This window comes from Carcharhinus amblyrhynchos, chromosome 17 (assembly GCF_965287045.1).
Source record: "Carcharhinus amblyrhynchos chromosome 17, sCarAmb.v2.hapA, whole genome shotgun sequence".
Taxonomy (NCBI): domain Eukaryota; kingdom Metazoa; phylum Chordata; class Chondrichthyes; order Carcharhiniformes; family Carcharhinidae; genus Carcharhinus; species Carcharhinus amblyrhynchos.
In genome coordinates this window covers 50687320-50709851 of record NC_137340.1, presented here as the reverse complement: position 1 = coordinate 50709851, position 22532 = coordinate 50687320, and the positions used below count along the sequence as shown (strand labels likewise).

General features: G+C 48.9%; 1 protein-coding gene across 1 annotated transcript in view; it reads right to left on the bottom strand.

Annotated features, from left to right (window-relative positions):
* The window catches only part of sfrp5 (secreted frizzled-related protein 5), an 86767-nt gene extending 68286 nt beyond the window's left edge, over positions 1 to 18481 (bottom strand). The window contains exon 1 of the mRNA XM_080205326.1: positions 17830 to 18481. Within this exon, the coding sequence (XP_080061452.1) occupies positions 17830 to 18349 (520 nt within the window). The 5' untranslated portion in view covers positions 18350 to 18481. The remainder of the gene's footprint in view (positions 1 to 17829) is intronic.
* Positions 18482 to 22532: the final 4051 nt, after the last annotated feature.

The window sequence follows — 22532 nt, the reverse complement described above, 5'->3', positions numbered from 1 at the left end:
TGTGTGAGTGTGTATGTGAACAAAGAACCGAAGAACAAAGAAAATTACAGCGCAGGAACAGGCCCTTCAGCCCTCCAAGCCTGCACTGACCATGCTGTCTGACTGAACTAAAACTCTGTACCCTTTTGGGGACCTTATCCCTCTATTCCCATCCTATTCATAGTGTACATCTGTCAGTGTTTGTGTGCGTGAATATGTCAGTATGTGTATGTCAGAATGTATCAGTATTTATCTGTATGTTAGTGTGTGTGTGCCTTTGTGTATATGTGCGTATCAGTGTGTGTATCAGTGTGTGCATGTCTGTGTGTGTCAATGCACATATGTGTGTGTCTGTCAGTTTGTGTGTATCAGTGTGTGTCTGAACGTTTGTATGTATTAGTGTGTGCGTGTCAGTATGTGTGTGTGTGTGTGTGTGTGTGTGTGCCAGTCTGTGTGTCAGTGCGTGTATGTTTTGTCTGTCAGTTTGTGTGTATCGCTTTGCGTATCTGTGTGTGTGTCAGTTTGCATATCTGTGTGTGTCAGTTTGCGTATCTGTGTGTGTATCGGTTTGCGTATCTATGTGTGTCAGTGTGATTGTGTCAGTGTGTGTGTCAGCTGAAATGCTGGGTGGAACAGGATTAGGGTTTGGTTGTAGCACCCCATGGATGAGTAGTCTGAAGCCACTGACTATTGAAGTCACTCAGGATGTGTCAGATGACAGAGGTGAGGCCTGCGCAAGATCAGCACAGGGACATCCCCAAGGATCATCAGGATGGTAAAAAGAGGAGGAATTGGGGGGAATGCCATCATCTTTAAAGTAAAACTGAGGACTATCAATATAGGCGCTCAACTGAGAAACTGGCATTGGATCAAAGCACTGAGGCACAGTACATCCACATCACACACACCAGCATTACTCCCAGAGAATGGAAGAGTAATCCATTGGGAAGCTTGGCTCAGTTCTCCAATTATTCCCACTCACTCGGCACTTTTCCAATAGGCTGGCAAAATCTCCTCTTGCAATTATTATCCAATTCCCTCTGGAAAGCTCTGACCGAGTTTGCTTCCACCATCCTCCCAGGAAGCACCTTCCGGATTCTGATCCTGTTGGGAGATTCGGGATGGGTGTGGGGGTTTTGAACCTTTCGCTTGAGCAGCAAACTCCTCTGTTCCTCCTCGCAATGAATGCTGCAGATTGGAAGGAATGCCCAGTAATGGAGACTTGCCCAGTGGTACCCGGTGCGGAGAGCACTAGGATGAGCGAAACGTCGCACTCCGTCAACCCAGGTTGTCCATTCATACTTTGTCCTGCACATCAATGCCATCTACGGGGCAGGGAGCAAAACTGCCACCACCTTCCTGGTTTGTCTCGATTAGAAACCCACAGGGATTGGGGAGGGGGGTTTGGTTTGGAGAGCTGTAGATCGGGGAGGGAGGATTAAACCTCATTGACTGAGTATTTGCAAGGCAGGTGGGGCACAACAGTCCCACCGTCCAAACGAGAATGGAATCCATGGCATGCCAGCTCACCACGTGGGTTTACAATCTATCATTGCCCGCAGCCAACTGTTCCTAAGGGTGCTTGTGAAGGAGTGGTGTCGCTGGAAGGAGAGACGAGAGGAAACTTGACTAATGTGATGCTTTTTTGGAGGAGGATTTTACAGGCAGGGAGGTATTGGGTACGCAGTGTGGTGTTAACATTACCGGACTGAGAGCATAGAGACTTGGACTCTTAAAATCATAGCGTCCTGACAGTGCAGAAGGAGACCATTTGGCGCATTGAGTCTGCACGAATTCTCTGACAAAGGGTCCCACCCATGCTCGTTTCTGTAACCCCATGCATTCACCCTGTAAATTCTCCTAATAGTGTGTATGAGAGGATGTGTGCATGCATATATGCTCAGTATATATGTCCCATCTTGGGACACTAAGGGGCAATTTATCATGGCCAATCCACCTAACCTGCACATCTTTGGAGTGTGGTTGGAAATCAGAGCACCCGGAGTAATCCCAAGCACATACAGAGAGCACGTGGGTGGCCCAGTAACATAGAGGTTAGCACTGCTGCCTCCCAGTGTCAGTGACCTGAGTTCGATTCCCAGCTTGTGTGGAGTTAGCACATTCTCCCCGTGACAGCGTGGGTTTCCTTTGTGTGCTCCGGTTTCCTCCCACAGTCCAAAGTTGTGCGGATCAGTTGATTTGCAATGCTGAATGTCAGGGGGGCTAGTAGGGTAAATAGGTAGGGCTATGGGGATAGAGGCTGGGTGGGATCAGTGCAGGCTCGATGGGCCAAATGGCCTCTTCTGTACTATTGGGATTCTATGATTCTATGGATGTGCAAACTCCACAGACAGTGACCCAAGTTGGGAATTGAACCTGGGTCCCTGGCGCTGTGAGGCAGTTGTGCCACTGTGTCCTGAAGACACAATTTCAAATCCCACTGTGGTAGCTGGGAGAATTAATTAATAAACCCAGAATTGAAAGCTTGTCTTACTCTTAGCAATTGGTGACATAAAACTCCCAGGCTATTGTAAAAGCCAAACTGATTCACTAATGTCTGTCAGAGACTCCAGGCATTCAGCAATATGGACTGTCCTTAACTGCTCTCTGAAATGGCCAATAGCTCAGTTGTATCAGTCTGTACCTGCATCACACGGACTGCAGCAGTTGATCAAGGAAACTACACATCAGCACCGTCTCAAGGGCAATCAGGGACAGGGAAATGTTGGCCTTGCCGGTGGCACTCACCTTCTGTGGAAGAATAAATAATAAAGCTGAGGGAGATTGAGATGAATGAAAGTGTTTAGAGCAGTGTTGCAGGGAGGGAGAGTGTACGGGAAGCCAGACTGACAGGGCAGAAAGCCACAGCCCGAACACAATACATGGGAGAAATTGGATTATATTGGCGGACTGAGAGAATTTCCACGTGGATGGTGATTTCAGAATGTTGGGAGCAGCAAACTAATGGAAACGTGGCTGAGGTTGGAGCCGGTGAGAAAGTGTGTCTTAGAACAGCGTGTGGAATGTTGCGGAATGATTCTTGTGGAGTTTTTAAATAAGTTTCCTGTTTTCATGCACATTTTACATCTTTTCCAGTAACTTCACACACACACATACACTCTCACCCTAACTCACCCTCACACTCACATCACACACACACACACACACACACACTCACTCACACACATACCCTCTCATACACAAACACATACATACACACACTCACACACACACAAACACACACACTCACACACACACAGACACAAACATACGCAAACATACACACACACACACGCACACACACACTCATGGAACTGAAGGTACCAACACCAATGGTGGGTGAGGAGTGTGTAAGGGTGCAGAGTTAGCAGAGCACAGACATCTCTAAGCGGTGAGGGTCTGGGGGAGATTACAGAGACTGGGAGGGAGGGAGACCATGGAGGAATATGAAAACACGGATGAGAATTTTAAAATCAAGGCATTGTTTGACTGGGGCTAATATAAGTAGCGAGTAGAAAAGGACTTGCTTCAGGTTAAGACAGGGTAGCCTAAGGAAGAATAAATGTACCTTTGAGACAGTGCAATGTGAGTTCACTGGACTGATTCCTGGTGTGAGGAGATTGTTCAATGAGGAGGGATTGAGTAGATCGGGCCTGTATTCTACAGCTGATCTCACTGAAACATAAAATCTGAAGCAAAGCTGCTGGGAGAATGTTTACCTCTCTCGCTGGGGAATCCTGGACACAAATTCATTACGATCATGGCTGATCACCCAACTCAGTAGTCTAATCCTGCTTTCTCCCCACAACCTTTGATCCCATTCACCCCAAGTGCTATATCCAGCTGCCTCTTGAATACATTCAATGTTTTGGCATCAACTACTTCCTGTGGTAATGAATTCCACAGGCTCACCACTCTTTGGGTGAAGAAATGTCTCCTCACCTCCGTCCTAAATGGTCTACCCAGTATCCTGAGACTGTGCATCCTGGTTCTGGATACGCCCACCATTGGGAATATCCATCTACCCTGTCTAGTCCTGTTAGAATTTTATAAGTTTCTACGAGATCCCCCCTCATTCACTGGAACTCCAGTGAAAGCAATCCTAACCTAGTCAATCTCTCCTCATACACCAGTCCCACCATCCCCGGAATCAGCCTGGGGAACCTTCACTGCACTCCCTCGAGAGCAAGAACATCCTTCCTCAGAAAAGGAGACCAAAACTGCACACAGTACTCTAGGTGTGGCCTCACCAAGGCCCTGTATAATTGCAGCATGACACTTCTGCTCCTGTCCACCTTTCATTGGGAAAAAGACGCAGAAGTCTGAGGTCACGTACCAACCGACTCAAGAATAGCTTCTTCCCTGCCTCTGTCAGACCTTTGAATGGACCCACCTCGCATTAAGTTGATCTTCCTCTACACCCTAGCTATGACTGTAACACTACATTCTGCACTCTCTCAGTTCCTTCTCGATGAATGGTATGTTTTGTCTATATAGTGTGCAAGAAACAATACTTTTCACTATGTTAATATATGTGACAATAACCATTCAAATCAAATTAAGTCCTCCCACCATCCAAAGATGTGCAGGTTAGGTGGACTGGCTACAATATATTGTCCCTTAGTGTCAGGGTGACTAGCAGGGTAAATACATGGGGATTACGAGGATATGGCATGGATGGGATTGTTGTCAGAACAGGCTTGATGGGCCAAATGGCCTCTTTCTGCATTGTAGGGAGGCTTGGATTCTATTCTCTTCTATCAATATCTGTGATAACAAATAGTAATGCTTGAATATTCTTCCATGTTGCAGGGTAAGGTCTGCCCTAGACTGATATTCAGTGATGAGGGATTATCTACCCCTTCTCTTCCCCCTCCTTGACTTTGTCCATTTATTTCCCATCAGTGCCAAGGTTTTAGTTTCATTTTTGTCAGAAGCTGTTCGGGCTGCAGGCTAAAAGCAGGGTTTTTCTCTTTCTCTGGAGTGAAATTTCTGCTATTGGTGGGTTGCTAGCTGGAAGCTAGGGGCAAACAGTCTCTCTATATCTCTCTCCCTCTCTCAACGTGTGCGGTAAGTTCCAGGACTGGGAAACCTCAATTGTAATCCAACATTCCAAAGGACCAATTCCCAGCAGGTGTTAAAAGCTGCAATATCCAGCATCCATGAGTAGATTTGATTTTTGTACCAAATCCAGAAAGAGGTGTATGTTTGTGGATGTTGTTTGATTTCCCCCCCCATGCCGACACTATATTAAGAAAGTCCACCAGTGCCTCTACTTGCTCAGAAGGCGAAGGAAATTTGACATCTCAGCTACGACTCTCACCAATTTTTACAGATGCACCATAGAAAGCATTCTTTCTCCTTGTATTATAGCTAGGTATGGGCTCCTGCTCTGCCCAAGACCGCAAGAAATGACAGAAGGTTGTGAATGTAGCCCAATCCATCACTCAAACCAGCCTCCCATCCATTGACTCTGTCTACATTTCTTGCTGCCTTGGCAAAGCAGCCAGCATAATTAAGGACCCCCACACACCTACGACATTCTCTCTTCCACATTCTTCCATCAGGAAAAAGATACCAACTGATTCAAGAACAGCTTCTTCCCTGCTGCCATCAGACTTTTGAATGGATAAGAACATAAGAACATAAGAACATAAGAAATAGGAGCAGGAGTAGGCCATCTAGCCCTTCGAGCCTGCCCCGCCATTCAATAAGATCATGGCTGATCTGTCGTGGCTCAGTTCCACTTTCCCGCCCTCTCCCCATAACCCTTAATCCCTTCTCTTATCAAAAACCCATCAACCCGCTTCTTAAAAATATTTAGCGAGGCAGCCTCCACCACTTCAACGGGCAGAGAATTCCAGAGATTCACCACCCTTTGAGTGAAGAAGTTCCTCCTCAACTCCGTTCTAAACCGCCTCCCCTTTATCTTGAGGCTGTGCCCCCTAGTCCTACTGTCTTTTTTGAGCGGGAAGAGTCTCTCCACCTCTATCCTATCCATCCCATTCATCATCTTATACGTCTCAATGAGATCTCCCCTCATTCTTCTAAACTCTAACGAGTACAAGCCTAGTTTATTCAGCCTCTCCTCATAGCTCAATCCCCTCAACTCCGGTATCAGCCTAGTAAACCTCCTCTGCACTCCCTCCAGGGCCAAAATATCCTTGCGCAGGTGCGGCGCCCAAAACTGCACACAGTACTCCAGCTGCGGCCTCACCAATGCCCTATACAGCTGCAGCAAGACCTCCCTACTTTTATATTCAATCCCCCTCGCTATGAAGGCCAGCATCCCATTCGCCTTCCTGACCACCTGCTGCACCTGCAAGCTGGGTTTTTGCGATTCATGCACAAGGACCCCGAGGTCCCTCTGCACCGTCGCCTGCTGCAGTTTTTCGCCACGTAAGTAATAGTCCTTCCTACCATTCTTCCTACCAAAGTGGACCACCTCACACTTGCCAACATTAAATTCCATTTGCCATTTCCTGGCCCATTCGCCCAGCCTATCTAGATCCTTCTGCAGACTCTCCACACCCTCCGCACAATTTGCCGTTCCCCCAATCTTGGTGTCATCAGCAAATTTCGACACCCTGCACTCGGTTCCCTCCTCCAGATCATCTATATAAATGGTAAATAGCTGAGGCCCCAGCACCGACCCCTGGGGCACCCCACTAGTCACCATCTGCCAATCCGAATAGCACCCATTGACCCCCACTCTCTGCCTCCTATTTGACAACCAATCCTCTATCCACTCTAACACCCTACCCCCAACTCCATGTCCCCTGACCTTCTGCAATAACCTCTTGTGAGGTACCTTGTCAAACGCCTTCTGAAAATCCAGAAAGACCACATCCACCGGCTCTCCTCTATCCACTGCCCTAGACACATCCTCATAGAACTCCAGTAAATTTGTCAGACACGACTTCCCTTTAATGAAACCGTGTTGCGTCTGCTCTATCAAGCAATTCCCTTCAAGATGCCTCGCAATTTCCTGCTTAATGATGGATTCTAACATTTTACCTACCACAGACGTTAAACTAACCGGCCTATAATTCCCCGCCTTTTGCCTGGCACCCTTCTTAAACAACGGCGTAACATTAGCCGTTTTCCAATCTTCCGGCACTTCCCCGGAATCCAGCGACGTCTGGAAATCTACCTAGCATTAAGTTAATCTTTCTCTATACCCTAGCTATGACTGTAACATTACATTCTGCACCCTCTCTTTCTTTCCCTTCTGTATGAACAGTATGCTTTGTCTGTATAGTGCACAAGATACAATACTTTTCGCTATGTTAATACATGTGGCAATAATAAATCAAATCAAATTAAAATATTGGCAGTCAATTGGAAACTTTTGACCCTTGAGATTTGATCTTTCAATCGTGTAGGAGGATTGGAAATTCCGGAGATAGGGAAGGTAATGGGACCTGACGTCGTGACCAGCTGTAACCTGATGGATTGACGGGACTGGCTTAAGAAATTGAACAGTGAAGTTCTTAAATTTATGTCTCTCTACTTGTTGAGTCACCAGCCACAATTTCCCGATAGCAAACTTCCTGATAGCAAATATCCCCTTCAAATCCCCACAGAACCGGGTCTGTTCCAAATGAAAGGAGCTTCATTTCCTCCAGTCACTCCTGATACCCAACACCTCCTTCAGAGATTACAGCAGTTGATTGCTTAGTGGTATTATTGCTATTAATCTAGGAACTCAGCTAATGTTCTGGGGACATGGGCTCAAATCCTGCCACGGCAGATGGTGGAATTTGAATTCAATAAAAAATATTTGGAATTAACGATCTATTGAAAACCACAAAACTGTTGTTGAGAAAAACCCATCAGGTTCACTGACGTCCTTTAGGGAAGGAAATCTGCTGTCTTTACCCGGTCTGTGGTGGGAGGTGGGTGAGTGGGGTTGAGTAGGATGTCTGTGGATGATACTTGTGTGGGGGGGGGGGGGGAGTAGGGTGAGGGTAGGTGATGTTTGTGGGTGGGTGATGTGTGTGGGTGGGGGGCAGGCTGGGTGTGTAGGGTGGGTAGGGTGTGGGTGGGTGATGTGTGTGGGAGGTGGGCAGGCTGGGTGTGTAGGGTGGGTAGGGTGTGGGTGGGTGATGTGTGTGGGTGGTGGGCAGGCTGGGTGTGTAGGGTGGATAAGGTGTGGGTGGGTGATGTGTATGGGTGGTGGGCAGGCTGGGTGTGTAGGGTGGGTAGGGTGTGGGTGGGTGATGTGTGTGGGAGGTGGGTGTGGTGTGGAGGGGGGGGTGAGTAGGGTGTCTGCGGGTGATGATTGTGAGGATCCAGCACCAATAACTGTGATCAAGTCTTTCCCCAACACTGGCACTCCCAGCAGACAGGATCTCCGGTCTGGAGCGGAAAGCTGGTTGGATTTTCCGATCTAACACTGATCGTGTGGTTAATGCGACTCCAGCGAGGGGCCTACCTGATCACCATTCCATCATTCAACTCACTTTCCACTGCATCTCTCAATTCACAGAATGGCCCATTATCTCATGGCTGTTTGAGCTTGCTGTGCGCAAATTGACTGCTTCAGTTCCCATGGCGACTACGTAAGGTGATTTGGAATGTCCTGAGGTTATGAAAGAAGAGAGGTACAAGTCTTTAAATCGTTCTTTTTCCACCTTTGAAGGGGTTTGAGATGGTTACAGGCGGGGGGGGGCAGCGCAGTGTACGTCAGCGAGGACATGAGGTGAATGTTTTGACATGATGTTAAAGAGAACTCACTTTTAACGAAGAGTTTATGAGCAGTGAGCAAATACCTTTGAAAATGAGGAAGTGACGTTCGTGGGAGAGGGTAATCAATGTTAGATGTGCGGATCTATAAAATAATGAGGGGCACAGACCAGCTAGATAACCTATATCTTTTTCCAACATTAGGGGAGTCTAAAATTAGAGGGCGCAGGTTTAAAGTGAGGGGGAGAGATACAGAAGGGTTCAGAGGAGCAATTTTTTCACTCAGTGATGAATTTCTGGAACAAGCTGCCAGAGATTGTAGTAGAGGCGGGTACAATTTTGTCTTTTAAAAAGCATCTAGACAGTTACATGGATAAGATAACTATCAAGGGATATGGGCCAAATGCTGGCAACTGGGACTAGCTTAGTCATTACAAAAAAGGACAGCATGGACAAGTTGGGCTGAAGGGCCTGTTTCCATGCTGTAAACCTCTACGACTCTCTGATTGGAGGTGATTTTCTTTTGGCTTTAACCTGCACGCATTGTCTGTGCTAGTTTCTGAGAGCAGTTTTCCTAACTGACTGAAGACAGTGGGGTCCGCATACATCCCCACATCTGTTTTGCTGCAAGAGCATTTTTATTACATCTTACCACTAACACACAAAGAAAAACATTACCAAAACAAAGTTGATGTATTTGCCACAGAGAGAAAAAGAAGTTAACCCTTCCTTCGTCACGGGTTTTGTCTGATGTGAAATTCATTGGCAAGGTTGGCACTGACTGCCCACCAGGTGATAACCCTACAACCAGTCAACTTCCTGGTCAGAAGCTGACAATTCTCTGGGGCTTTTGGAGGTGAAACCAGCTTTCTGTGCTTATACAGAAATGGTTCCCTCAGGGGTCAGTCCTCTCGTACCCACTCCCTTCAACATATAGACCAGTCTCTCCCTCAATATCTCAACTCTTCACCTAAACTGAGAGCTCAGTGCTGATTTTCATGGCTAAAGGACTCCAGGACATTGAGAAAACACTCATTGATGATCAACAGAAAGTCTCAGCAGGTCCCACAGCATCTGTGGGGAGAGAACAGAGCCAATGCTTCGAGTCTAGGTGACCCTTGGTCTGAAAGGTCATCCAAACTTGAAATGTTGGCTCTATTGTCTGCTTAGATGCTATCAGACCTGCTGAGATGTTCCAGCATTTTCCGTTTAGATTCCAGCATCCGCAGTATTTTGCTTTTAACTCACTGAAGATCTATGTTCTCTGGAAGTATTTCATAAAATGGACACTTCTCCCAACCCTGCCAAGACTGCTGTTTCAGCTTTGCACCTAGACAACTCAAAGGCCAGTGAAGAACTTTGTGTCCAGTGCTGCAAATCACCATTCTCTCATGACCCAACACCAAGATAACTTGGAATCAATCACTCCTGATCATACATTGGCTGCCCGCCCCTATTATCTCTCCCCCCTTCCCCACCACCCACCCACTCTCATTACTGGCAGCATCTCTGCAACGCCAGAGACAAGGTCAAGACGAGGGTGAATCTCACACAGAAACCGGTGGGTACCACCTAGAACCAACTCAGTGCTTCACCCACCCCAGTCAACTCAACAGCGGAGTCCCGCTGCTCCTCCTGGCTCCAGTGCCACCACACAGATGTGATCATCATCCATTTCTGCGAAGCCATGAGGATTATTCCTGGGATGTTGAGGCCAATAACGGCTTCCTGCGCTAGCACATATTGAACCCCCTGATGTCCATGAGGGAAACAAGTCCCTTCAAAGAACACCACCCTTTGGCACAGCGCTTCAAAAAGATGCTCTCATCGATGGTAAGAGCAGCATTTAATACCCATCCCCTAACTGCCCTTGAGACATTGTTGATGAGCCTTCTTCTTGAGCCATAGTCTGTGGAGGAATATAGGAATTAGGAGTGAGAGGAGGCAGTTCAGCCCTTCGCTCCGCCACTCTATCTGATCATGGCTGATTTCCATCTCATTCTAACTCCACTTCCCTACCTTTTCCCCACAAACCATTATCCCACTTTTGATCAAATATTTATCTATCTCTTTCTTGAATCCATTGATTGATTCTGCATCCACTGCACTCTGGGGCAGTAAGTAAGTTCCATAGATTCACAACCCTCTGTGAGAAGTAGTTCTCCTCATTCCTGTCTTCAACCTTCCCCCTATTACTCTGCCACTATGATCCTAGACTGCTCAAGAAGGGGGAACATTTGGTTAACATTTATTTTAATCAATCCCATTAAGTATTTTATATACCTCAATCAAATTCTCCCTCCTGTACTCCAGCGGGGAATATAGGTACGCCCACAGTGCTGTTAGAGAGGAGGCTTTAAGATATTGACTCAATAATGGAATGGCCAATATATTTTCCAGTCAGTGTTGTGTGGGGTATGGAGGAGGCGACAGTGCCCCAGGCCTCTGCTGCACTTGTTAACAGTGATGGGTTTAGGGAGAAGTTACCGACTATTTATAGTTGGAGTGGCTGCTATAGATAATGACATTTAGAAGTCCAAAATTTAAGTGTTCACGTAATTGTCAGATTTCTCACTAACTTCCTTTCTTGAGTCACCTGGGTGTAGTTTGGTGTAAGCTTTGACTCTGTTGGTAACAATTCTGCACTGGGTCAGAAGGTTAAAAGGCTCACTCCACAGTCTAGGGAATTGCTCCCAGTGCTGTACTGAGGGACTGCCACACTGTTAGAGGTTCAGATAAGAAGTTTAACTTATGCCCTTGCTTCTTTCTTCCAGTGGTTCAGATGTCCTACACTGCACTCCATACTCAAACAAGACCAATAAAGGTAACACCATTCAGCTCATTCAATCATCGAAACCCCAGAGCACAGAAATAGGCCATTCGGCCCATCGAGTCTACAATACCACCCAGGCTCTATCCCCATAGCCCCACTTATTTACACCACTAATCCTCTGGCAATAAGGGTCAATTTGGACTGGCCGCCTAACCCACACATCTTTGGAATGTGGGAGGAAACCGGAGCGCCTGGAGGAAACCCACGCAGACATGGGGAGAATGTGCAGAATCTGCATAGTCACTCAAGGCTGGAATTGAATCCAGATCCCTGGGGCTTGAGGCAGCAGTGCTAACTGCTGTGCCCCTGCGCTGCCCATAGATTTTGAGATGTTGTTGAGCTTGGAATGGCTGACCACATAACCACAGTCACAACACCGTAAAATAACTGGCTGTACATGACAGATTTGGGATATTGCTGAGCAATGTTGATAAGAGTTAAGGAAATGCCAATGGTTCCCTCAAAGTGGTTATTGGGATGATGCTTTTTATTGAAGCAGGATATTCAGAGGGAGGAAAACACAGAGGGCAGAAGTCTGAGTAGTGTTGAAGAGCAGAAGGATCTAGGGGTCCGGGTCCACAGGACTCTTAAATCGGCCTCGCAGGTGGAGGAGGTGGTCAAGAAGGCGTATGGTGTACTGGCCTTCATTAATCGAGGGATTGAGTTTAGGAGTCGGGAGGTAATGCTGCAACTTTATAAGACCCTTGTCAGGCCTCATTTAGAGTATTGTGCGCAGTTCTGGTCGCCTCACTATAGGAAAGATGTAGAAGCTATTGAGAGGGTACAGAGGAGATTTACAAGGATGTTGCCTGGACTGGGAGGCATGCCTTATGAAGTTAGGTTGAGGGAGCTGGGACTCTTTTCCCTGGAGAGACAAAGGTTGAGAGGCGACCTGATAGAAGTTTACAAAATGTTGACAGGAATAGATAGGGTGGACTCTCAGAGGCTATTTCCCCGGGTTGAAATGGTTGCTACGAGAGGACACAGATTTAAGGTGCAAGGAGGGAAGTTCAGAAGTGATGTTAGGGGTAAGTTTTTCACTCAGAGGGTGGTGAGTGAATGGAATCGGCTGCCGTCAGTGGTGGTGGAGGCGAACTCGCTGGGGTCTTTTAAAAGACTTCTGGATGAGTATATGGGGTTTAATGAGATTGAGGGTTATAGATAGGTCTGTAGGTTGGTAGGTGTTGATGTGATCGGCGCAACTCGTGGGCTGAAGGGCCTGTTTGTGCTGTAGTGTTCTATGTTCTATGTTCTATGAATAGATCGAGTGGTTGATTCTGAACCAACGTGGGGTGGCATGGTGGTTAGCACTGCTGCCTCACAGCGCCAGGGACGTGGGTTCAATTCTCGGCTCAGGTCACTGTCTGTGTGGAGTTTGCACATTCTCTCCGTGTCTGCGTGGGTTTCCTCCAGGTGCCCTGTTTTCTTCCCACAGTTCAAAGGGTTAGGTGGATTGGCCATGTTAAATTGCCTCTTAGTGTCCCAAGATGTGTAGGATAAGTGGATTAGCAGGGTAAATGTGTGGGGTTATGGGGATAGGGCCTGGGTGGGATGCTGACGGATGCAGCCTGAATGGAACAAATGGCCTCCTTCTGCCCTGCAGGGGGATCCTTGAGCCTGCACTGCCATTTGATAAGATCTGAGTGGGCTTCCTCCGGATGCTCCGGTTTCCTCCCACAGTCCAAAGGTTAGGTGGATTGGCCGTGCTAAATGTACAGGGTTATGGGAATAGGGTGAAGGGGAAAGCCTGGATGTTCTTTTGGAGAGTCAGTGCAGACTCGATGGGCCGAATGGCCTCCTTCTGTACTATGGGGATACAATGGTTCTATCCACCCCCATGTGACAGGGAAGGGGTAGAAACTTTCAACCAGGAAACTTCTTGGATCAAGACTGAACTCACTTCATCTCCCCCTTTGCTGTGGGGGCGCCAGTTTTCAAACAGTTTTCAAACCTCTGGTTTCAAAAGATCATGGGAGGGGATTGAGGTTAATGGGGGCATTTTGAAACAAGATTTGACTTTAACATCGAGGGGAAATGACAATTGCCTTGGGAGAACTGGACAGATCCGTGTCTGATTGTCTAACAATCCCTCGGTATGTTAGAGTGACTGGAAACCAGACTGGGCTCCCCACCAGCCCGCCACTATAATGAGGGGACTCCTACCTTGTTTCCATTCTGATTTGATTAATACCTACAGCCCTAATCATATTGAAAAGTATCCACGTTACATTCTGCTGATATACCTACAAATTTCCTCTGCATCCCTTCAGAAACTGGGGAAGGAACTTGAATTTCCGAAAGCTTTCAGTTGTGAAGCTGTGACTGTGCGCGGCTCTCACTTTCCGATGCAGAGGTGGAGATATTGAGGGAAATGGTGAAGGGTTTGTTTTGACAGCGTTCTCCCTTTATTCTGGAGATTAAACAACATTTCTGTCTGGTGTGAGTGGAGTGAGCTGGGATAAAGTTGGACAATTTAAAGGCAGGCTGTGCTTGTTACTGTCGGAGCTCCTGGCACAGACTGTGTCAATGAGAGTGTGCCTGTTACACGGGGAGAACCAGTTGCTGTACAGGTGCTGGAATATCCACTCGGATTAGCTCATACACTTATCTGGGATCTTCACCCTAGCTGCGCCAGTCGATCTACAGAATAGTATTCTACACGGGCACAAATAAACCACACTCACACACACACACACACACACACACACACACACACACACATATGCACACAAGCTCACACACATATATGCACTCACGCTCACATGCACACACACACACATATACACACACACACACACATTCACAGACACAGACACAGACACACACGCACACACACACACACACACATTCACAGACACAGACACACACACGCACACACTCATAGACACACACACGCACACATTCACAGACACACACACATGCACACACATGTGCACACACACTCACAGGCACACACACACAGTCTCACAGACACATAAACACACATATGCACACATACACTCACACACATACACACACATATGTACACACATGCACGCACACACACACACACACACACACACCCCGACACTCGATTGAAAGTAGAGATGCTTTGTGACTTTTTTCATTTCCATTTAACCCCAACACTACCAAATGTTGAATTTTCAGCAAAGCATTCCCATCTGTACGAAATATAACATTTTGGAAGAAATCAGGGAAATTGCAAGGAAGTGGAACAAACCCTTCAAAGAGCCAGAATCAGTGTAATGGGCTGAATGGCCTCCTGCAGTGGTGTAAAATTCTAGGATTCTAACTCTTTTGATAAATGTAGCACAGCAAGTATTTCAGTCAGAAGCACACAGATTTATTTCTGGCAAGGTTTTCGAAAGCAGGTTTCTGTTAAAATCTTTAACTGGTAAAATAATTCATCTCCCCTCTCCTCTCCCCGCCGCTTCTCCCCACTCTGTATCCCACCGCCCCCCACCTCCCCCTCTTGTCCCCTACCCACCAGAAAGCCAGGGGTTGAAAGGTTAATCACAAGACACCATGTCTTGTGGGGATATGTGTCAAGGCAAAACTGTTTTGAGCTGTTTTTTTTCTGGCACTTCTGTAGATTTTCTTTTAATCCGATCTGTTGGAGTTTCTAGAACAATCCGGCTGTGCTGCATTGCTGATTACCAGGTCACGAGACAAGAAGGGCAACGGAACCCAGAGAGTACAATTCCCTCCACCTACCAATCATTCTGTCAATCCCCCAAATTCTCCTCTGTACCACACTGCGCTGTCAACTTACAGGGTTAGGGTAATCAGTTAATAGGCCAGGAGGGAGATGAGGAAAGATATTTTTAAAATAATCTGGCCTACATTCCATGAATGGGCAGTGGAGGTAAAGTCAATAGAAAGCTGGATAAACACTGAAAGATCCAAATCGGCAAGGCGATGGTGAGAAAGCAGGGGGAGTGGGACCAGTTGGATAGTTCGTTCAGAGCCCCTGTACAGGAACTGATGGGCTGAACAGCCTCCTCCTGTACTGCCCCATTCCTCAAACCTAACCCTTAAGCAGATCCGGAGATAGGCACGGCGGACAGCACATTAGCGCAGCGGTTAACGCTGCTGTCTCGCAGCGCCAGGGACCCGGGTTCAATTCAAGCCCCCGCATCACTTCCTTGTGTGGAATCCCCATGGATTTCCTCCGGTTCCCTCCCTCACTCCGAAGATTTGTAGGTTAGGTTGACCGGCCGTGCGAAGTTGTCCCTCAGCGTCGGGTAAATGCGGGGATAGAGACTGGGTGGGATTGTGGGTGCAGACTTGATGGGCCAAATGGCCTCCTTCTGCACTGTAGGGACTCTATGATTCTAGGCTTCAGGATGAAGTGTGGTCCAGCAACTAAGAGTTGCAAGCGCTAACAAAAGGGATCCTTTACCCAGTTAGTGGGTTTTGCACCAATCTCCACAAGACCCCCTCCCCACACCCCCCGATGCCCACTCCCCTTTTTGGATTGCCCCGCATCATCCTCTGCCCATGAAGGTGGCCAATAAGCAATTGATGCCAAATATCCCTTGAGATTCGGGGGCAGGAGAGTACGTGGGAGTATCCTATGGGGTAAGGGGAGGGGTGTGGGGTGGGGGGTGACAGAGGCTGAGGGACATCTCTAGTGCACTGAACCTTTATCCCCACCCCCCCCAGGACTGAGGGGAATTGAACCGAGGGACACTCTGACCCCAGACCCATCCGGTATATTAGGGGATTTACAGTAAGTCGTCCCACAAATCTTCCAGCTAGAAGCAGGATTCTCCGTGAAGGATAACATTACCTGACAAATCACTTATTCATACATAATAAAAAACACGCAATGAGGGACTAAATGAAAACAAATCACCCCTCAATGGTTTGCACCAACATTTTCACAGCATTGCCACAAGTTTCCATCCTCCAGTTTCCCAATTACATCAGAGGAACCCGTTAAACGTAAAAGATGCTTTTAGTCTGAAACCCTCATCATTTTCATTCTCTACCTTCCCTCCTTCAGCCAGCCTATCCATCTCTCTTTACTCAATCGCTCTGTCTATCCTTCCTCCCCAATATCCCCTCCCACCCCCCACCAGCCTCTCTCCTTCTGCGAACACCCCTCTCCACGTCCCTTCTATCTGCTTATCTCCCTTTTTGCTGTTCTATCGCCGTCCACTTTCCTTCACCCTCCACCTCCCCTCGAAGACTTTCTCTCCCTTTATCACTCCTGCTCCGCTCCTATCTCTGCATTATCGCTCCCGGCCCAACAGTGACTGGATATTTGAGATGTCCTGAGATCATGATAGGTACTTTATCAGTGTGCTTCACTCAAGATAAATGTTTACCTGTCTTTCTCTCTCTCTCTTTCTCTCTCTCTCTCTATGCCTCTTTGGTTGTCACCCTTTCTTTCCATATCTCTCTCATTCACTCTCTCACATTCCCTGTCTCTTTCCTCCTTTCTCTCCTTCCCTGCCTCTCTCCCTGTCCCCTCTCACTCACCCTCTTTCTCCATATCCCTCTTGTTCACTCTCTCACATTCCCTGTCTCTTTCCCACTTTCCCTGTCCCTGTCCCCTCTCACTCACTCTCTCCATATCCATCTCTCACATTCTCTGTCTCTTTCCCCCTTTCTCTGTCTCTGTCCCCATCCCCACTCATTCTCTCTTTCTCTCCCTATCCCCCCCCCACCGTTCACTCTCTCAGTCCCTGCCACTTTGCCCTTTTCTCTCTTTCTCTGCCCCTCACTCCCCCTTTCTCTCACTGCCCCTCTCATTCACCCTCTCTCAGTTCCTGCCTCTTTTCTCCTTTGTCTTTTTCTCTGCCTCTCCCTGTTCCCTCTCAATCTCCTTTTCTCTCACTGTCCACCTTCCTCTGTCCTGAGCTCTAGCCTCTCTCTCCCTTTCTCCCTCTGTGCCTGTCACTCTGTGTCTCTCCCTTTGTCTCTAACTCTTTATAACTCTCTCTCTTGCTCTCCCTCGCCCCGTCCCTTCAACTCTCTCTATCCATTTCACTCTGTTTCTCTCTTTTTGTCCCTCTCTCCCCCCTCAGTCTGAGCCTCTTTCCTCCTCTGTCCCTTACTCTCTGCACCCTGTTTCTTCTCTCTGTTTCTCTCTCTCTCTCTCTCGCTCCGTATCTGCCACATTAAGTCCTCATTAATAACCATCTCTGACGTTTTCCAGGCAATATCGCGGCCGTAAGTTTCTTTGCGAAAGCAGGGAACTGTGTTTCTTTTTGAAGAAGGGGTATGAAATGCCCAAGCCAAGAACACCTGGAACGCCCCCCCCCCCCCACCTCTGCCCACCCTCCACCCCCCTTCCCCACCACCTCTGGGTGCCCAGTTACCTGGTGGTTGAGTGGCCTGGTTGCCAGGCGACTGCAGCGAGACACAGAGATCGTTGTCGAGCGGGAAGCGGTCACACCTCAGCATCTCTGGCCAGGGAAAGCCGAAGGACTCCATGACGGGCGAGCAGCCGTCGCGCACGGCCTGGCACAGCGAGCGGCACGGGTAGATGGGCCGATCCAGGCAGATAGGGGCGAAGAGGGAGCAGAGGAAGATCTGGGTGTCCGGGTGGCACCTCTTGGCGAGCAGAGGCACCCAGCTGCTGGCTTGCTGCTTGATCTCGGGCAGGGTGTCGTGCTCCAGCAGGTTGGGCACCCGCATCTTGCGGTAGCCGATGTTGTGGCAGAGCCGCAGGTCGCTGGGGATGTCCACGCACTGCGGCTGCTTGGCGTAGAAGCGCCCGCCCTGCAGGTGGTCCGACTGCCAGCCGTAGTACTCGTACTCCTCGGCGCTGGCCCCCCGGCTGGGCACCGGCCAGACGGCCAGCAGCAGCCCGAGGAACGCGGCGAAGAGTTTCCGCATGGTCAGCGCCTGGCTTCAGCTCCAGCCAGGTGCTCCGGGGGTGCCCACCTCGCCCGCCTGCTGGCAGACCCTCTCGATCGCGGAGCTCGGACAGTAAGAAGCAAGGACTTGAAGCCACTCCTGAGTCCCGTCCCTTATCTCCCAGGGGAGGGGGAGGGGTGGGGAGGGAGTGGGGGTCAAGCAGCTCCGTGAGTGGCAGGCGTGGCCAGGTGGGCAAATGGTGGGCGTCTCTAAGAGAACCTACTGCCCCAAAATTTCAGCAACTTGGCTGGGTGTTGAAGAAAGGGAGAGATATAGTGGCTCTCTCTCTCTCTCTCTCTCACTCTCCCTCTCTGCGTTCCTTGGCTTGATGCACGCTCTCCTTACTGCCTCTGAGATGTGAGTGAACCTCATGCGGTGCATAGACTGTACCCTGCGCTCACATACACACTGCACACACACACACACACACACTCTCTCTCTCGCTCACATACTCAGCTCTGGCAGACTGTGTCAGCTCCCTCCTCCTCGCTCTCTCTCTCTCTCTCTGCTGTGAGAGCTGAAACTGGCCCTGTAGCCTTCCCCACAAAGCCAGGAGGATTCCACAGCAGCCAATCAACTGGTGGGCTGACTTTGTCCTGTTAATCTGAGTGTATGAATCACAGAGCAAGCTGTCAATCACTCCAGGCCGTTGCCTCGCTCTGTAGCTCACCGTACTGACACAGCTTTTTATAAGCACAGTTCTCTCTCTCTCTCTTGTCTTTATCTCTCTCTTCCCTTTTTGTTTTCTCTTCTCCCTCACTTCTCTTTATCCCTCCCCTTTCACACTCTGCCCCTCGCTCTCACTGCTTTTGTCTCTCATTCCCTTTCCTCTTTTATCCCTCTCTCTCTCTATTTCTGTTTGGCTTGCCCCTCTCTTTCTCCTGCTCTATCTCCAGCGCACGTGTGCGTCTCTCAGCCTCGCGATTGTCTCTGGTTTTGACTGTCTCCCTGCCTTTCTCACTGCCGCCTCCTGTGTGTGCCTCAGTTCTCGTGTGTGTACATCCATCTGCCCTTGGAGTCTATTTTCTTCTCTTTTTAACTCCCTCACTCTCGCTTTCTCTTTCTGTCTCTCTGAGGGCGGCATTTTCCAACCTCACCCGTCCCGAAACCGTAAAATCCCGCCCGAGATCAATGGATCTTCCCATTGTCAGCCCCTCACTCACTCCTGGGTTCCATGCCCGGCTCGGGTCACTGTCTGTGTGGAGTTTGCACATTCTCCTCGTGTCTGTGTGGGTTTCCTCCGGGTGCTCCGGTTTCCTCCCACAGTCCAAAGTTGTGCGGGTTAGGTTGATTGGCCATGCTAAGAAATTGCCCCTTAGTGTCCAGGGATGTGTACTTAGAGGGATTAGTGGGTATAATATGTAGGGATATGGGGGTAGGGCCTGGGTGGGATTGTGTTCGGTGCAGACTCGATGGGCCGAAGGGCCTTTCTGCATTGTAGCGTTCTATGATTCTATGATTCTGTGGGATGGTAAAATTTTACCCTTTGTGCCTAATCTTTTTCTAGTCTCTTTCATCCTCTATTTCGTTGGGAGCAAAGAACCATTCTTGAGGTTTGCCACGAGCATGCGGGGTGGCACAGTGGCGCAGTGGTTAATGTTGCTGCCTCATAGCGCCAAAGACCCGGGTTCAATGCCCAGCCTCAGGTCACTGTCTGTGCAGAGTTTGCATGTTTGCCCCGTGTCTGCATGGGTTTCCTCGGGATGCTCCGGTTTCGTCCCACAGCCCGAAAGGTGTGTAGGTTAGTTGGGTTGGCCATGTTAAGTTTCCCCTTAGTGTTCCAAGGTGTGTAGGTTAGGTGGACTAGTCATGGTAGATATGTGGGGTTACAGGGCTGGCAGACAGAGCCTGGGTAAGATACTCTGTCAGAGATGCAGAATCGATGGGCCAACTGGCCTCTTCTTGACACCTCCTTGCAAATCCCTCCCAAGTGCACATTATTCATGCCATGCCAGAGGGTTGCTGACCATTACCTGGGGCGGCACGGTAGCACAGTGGTTAGCACTGCTGTCTCACAGCTCCAGGGTCCTGGGTTCGATTCTCGGATCGGGTCACTGTCTGGGTGGAGTTTGCACATTCTCCTCGTGTCTGCGTGGGTTTCCTCCGGGTGCTCCGGTTTCTTCCCACAGTCCAAAGATGTGCAGGTTAGGTTGATTGGCCACACTAAGAAATTGTCCCTTAGTGTCCAGGTTAGAGGGATTAGTGGGTATAATATGTCGGGATATGGGGATAGGGCCTGGGTGGGATTGTGTTCGGTGCAGACTCGATGGGCCGAAGGGTCTCTTTCTGCACTGTAGGGTTCTATGATTCTTGATTCCAAAGATGCGCGGGTTAGGTTGATTGACCATGCTTAGTGTCCTGACATGCTTAGGTTAGAGGGATTAGCAGGGTAAAAATGTGGGGATAAGGATTGGATGGGATTGTGGTTGGCGCACACTCGATGGGCTGAAGGGCCTCATTCTGCCCTGCGGGGTTTCTATGACTCTAAGATTTTTTGCAGTGACAGAATGAGTGACTCCTCGATAATTAACACCAACCTTTGATTTGAAATCGCTGGGGAAGATGGTGCAGAGGAAGCAGCGCCTGTCAGACACCCGGTGGTTTGTCTTTGCCAGAAGGCGGCCCTCGCAGATCAGGCAGCTGGGCACAAGTTCCTCATCTCCACCCCCACCACCCACCAACTACACTACTCACTTGCTGCTTGCTGGAATATGATGCTAACTAACAACCCAACCCGCTGGTCTGTAAATATACCAGCCTGCAAGGATAGGAGCCATTTGACTGTGGGAGCTTTCATCCAGCAGTAGTCATTGGCTAAGGACAGAAGAAAATACCTTAGTCCCTTACCCTAATTCGACTGACCAAGACACATTCATTTTACTCTCTTCTGACAAATTTACTGGAGTTCTATGAGGATGTGTCTAGGGCGGTGGATAGAGGAGAGCCGGTGGATGTGGTCTTTCTGGATTTTCAGAAGGCGTTTGATAAGGTGCCTCACAAGAGGTTACTGCAGAAGGTCAGAGGACATGGAGTTGGGGGTAGGGTGTTAGCGTGGATAGAGGATTGGTTGTCAAATAGGAGGCAGAGAGTGGGGGTCAATGGGTGCTATTCGGATTGGCGGTTGGTGACTAGTGGGGTGCCCCAGGGGTCGGTGCTGGGGCCTCAGCTATTTACCATTTATATAGATGATCTGGAGGAGGGAACCGAGTGTAGGGTGTCGAAATTTGCTGATGACACCAAGATTGGTGGAAAGGCAAATTGTGCGGAGGGTGTGGAGAGTCTGCAGAAGGATCTAGATAGGCTGGGCGAATGGGCCAGGAAATGGCAAATGGAATTTAATGTTGGCAAGTGTGAGGTGGTCCACTTTGGTAGGAAGAATGGTAGGAAGGACTATTACTTACGTGGCGAAAAACTGCAGCAGGCGACGGTGCAGAGGGACCTCGGGGTCCTTGTGCATGAGTCGCAAAAACCCAGCCTGCAGGTGCAGCAGGTGGTCAGGAAGGCGAATGGGATGCTGGCCTTCATAGCGAGGGGGATTATAAAAGTAGGGAGGTCTTGCTGCAGCTGTATAGGGCATTGGTGAGGCCGCAGCTGGAGTACTGTGTGCAGTTTTGGTCGCCGCACTTGCGCAAGGATATTTTGGCCTTGGAGGGAGTGCAGAGGAGGTTTACTAGGCTGATGCCGGAGTTGAGGGGGTTGAGCTATGAGGAGAGGCTGAATAAACTAGGCTTGTACTCGTTAGAGTTTAGAAGAATGAGGGGAGATCTTATTGAGATATATAAGGTGATGAATGGGATGGATAGGATAGAGGTGGAGAGACTCTTCCCGCTCAGAAAGCACAGTAGGACTAGGGGGCACAGCCTCAAGATAAAGGGGGGCGGTTTAGAACGGAGTTGAGGAGGAACTTCTTCACTCAAAGGGTGGTGAATCTCTGGAATTCTCTGCCCGTTGAAGTGGTGGAGGCTGCCTCGCTAAATATTTTTAAGACGCGGGTTGATGGGTTTTTGATAGGCGAGGGGATTAAGGGTTATGGGGAGAGGGCGGGAATGTGGAACTGAGCCACGACAGATCAGCCATGATCTTGTTGAATGGCGGGGCAGGCTCGAAGGGCCAGATGGCCTACTCCTGCTCCTATTTCTTATGTTCTTATATGTGGTTCAGT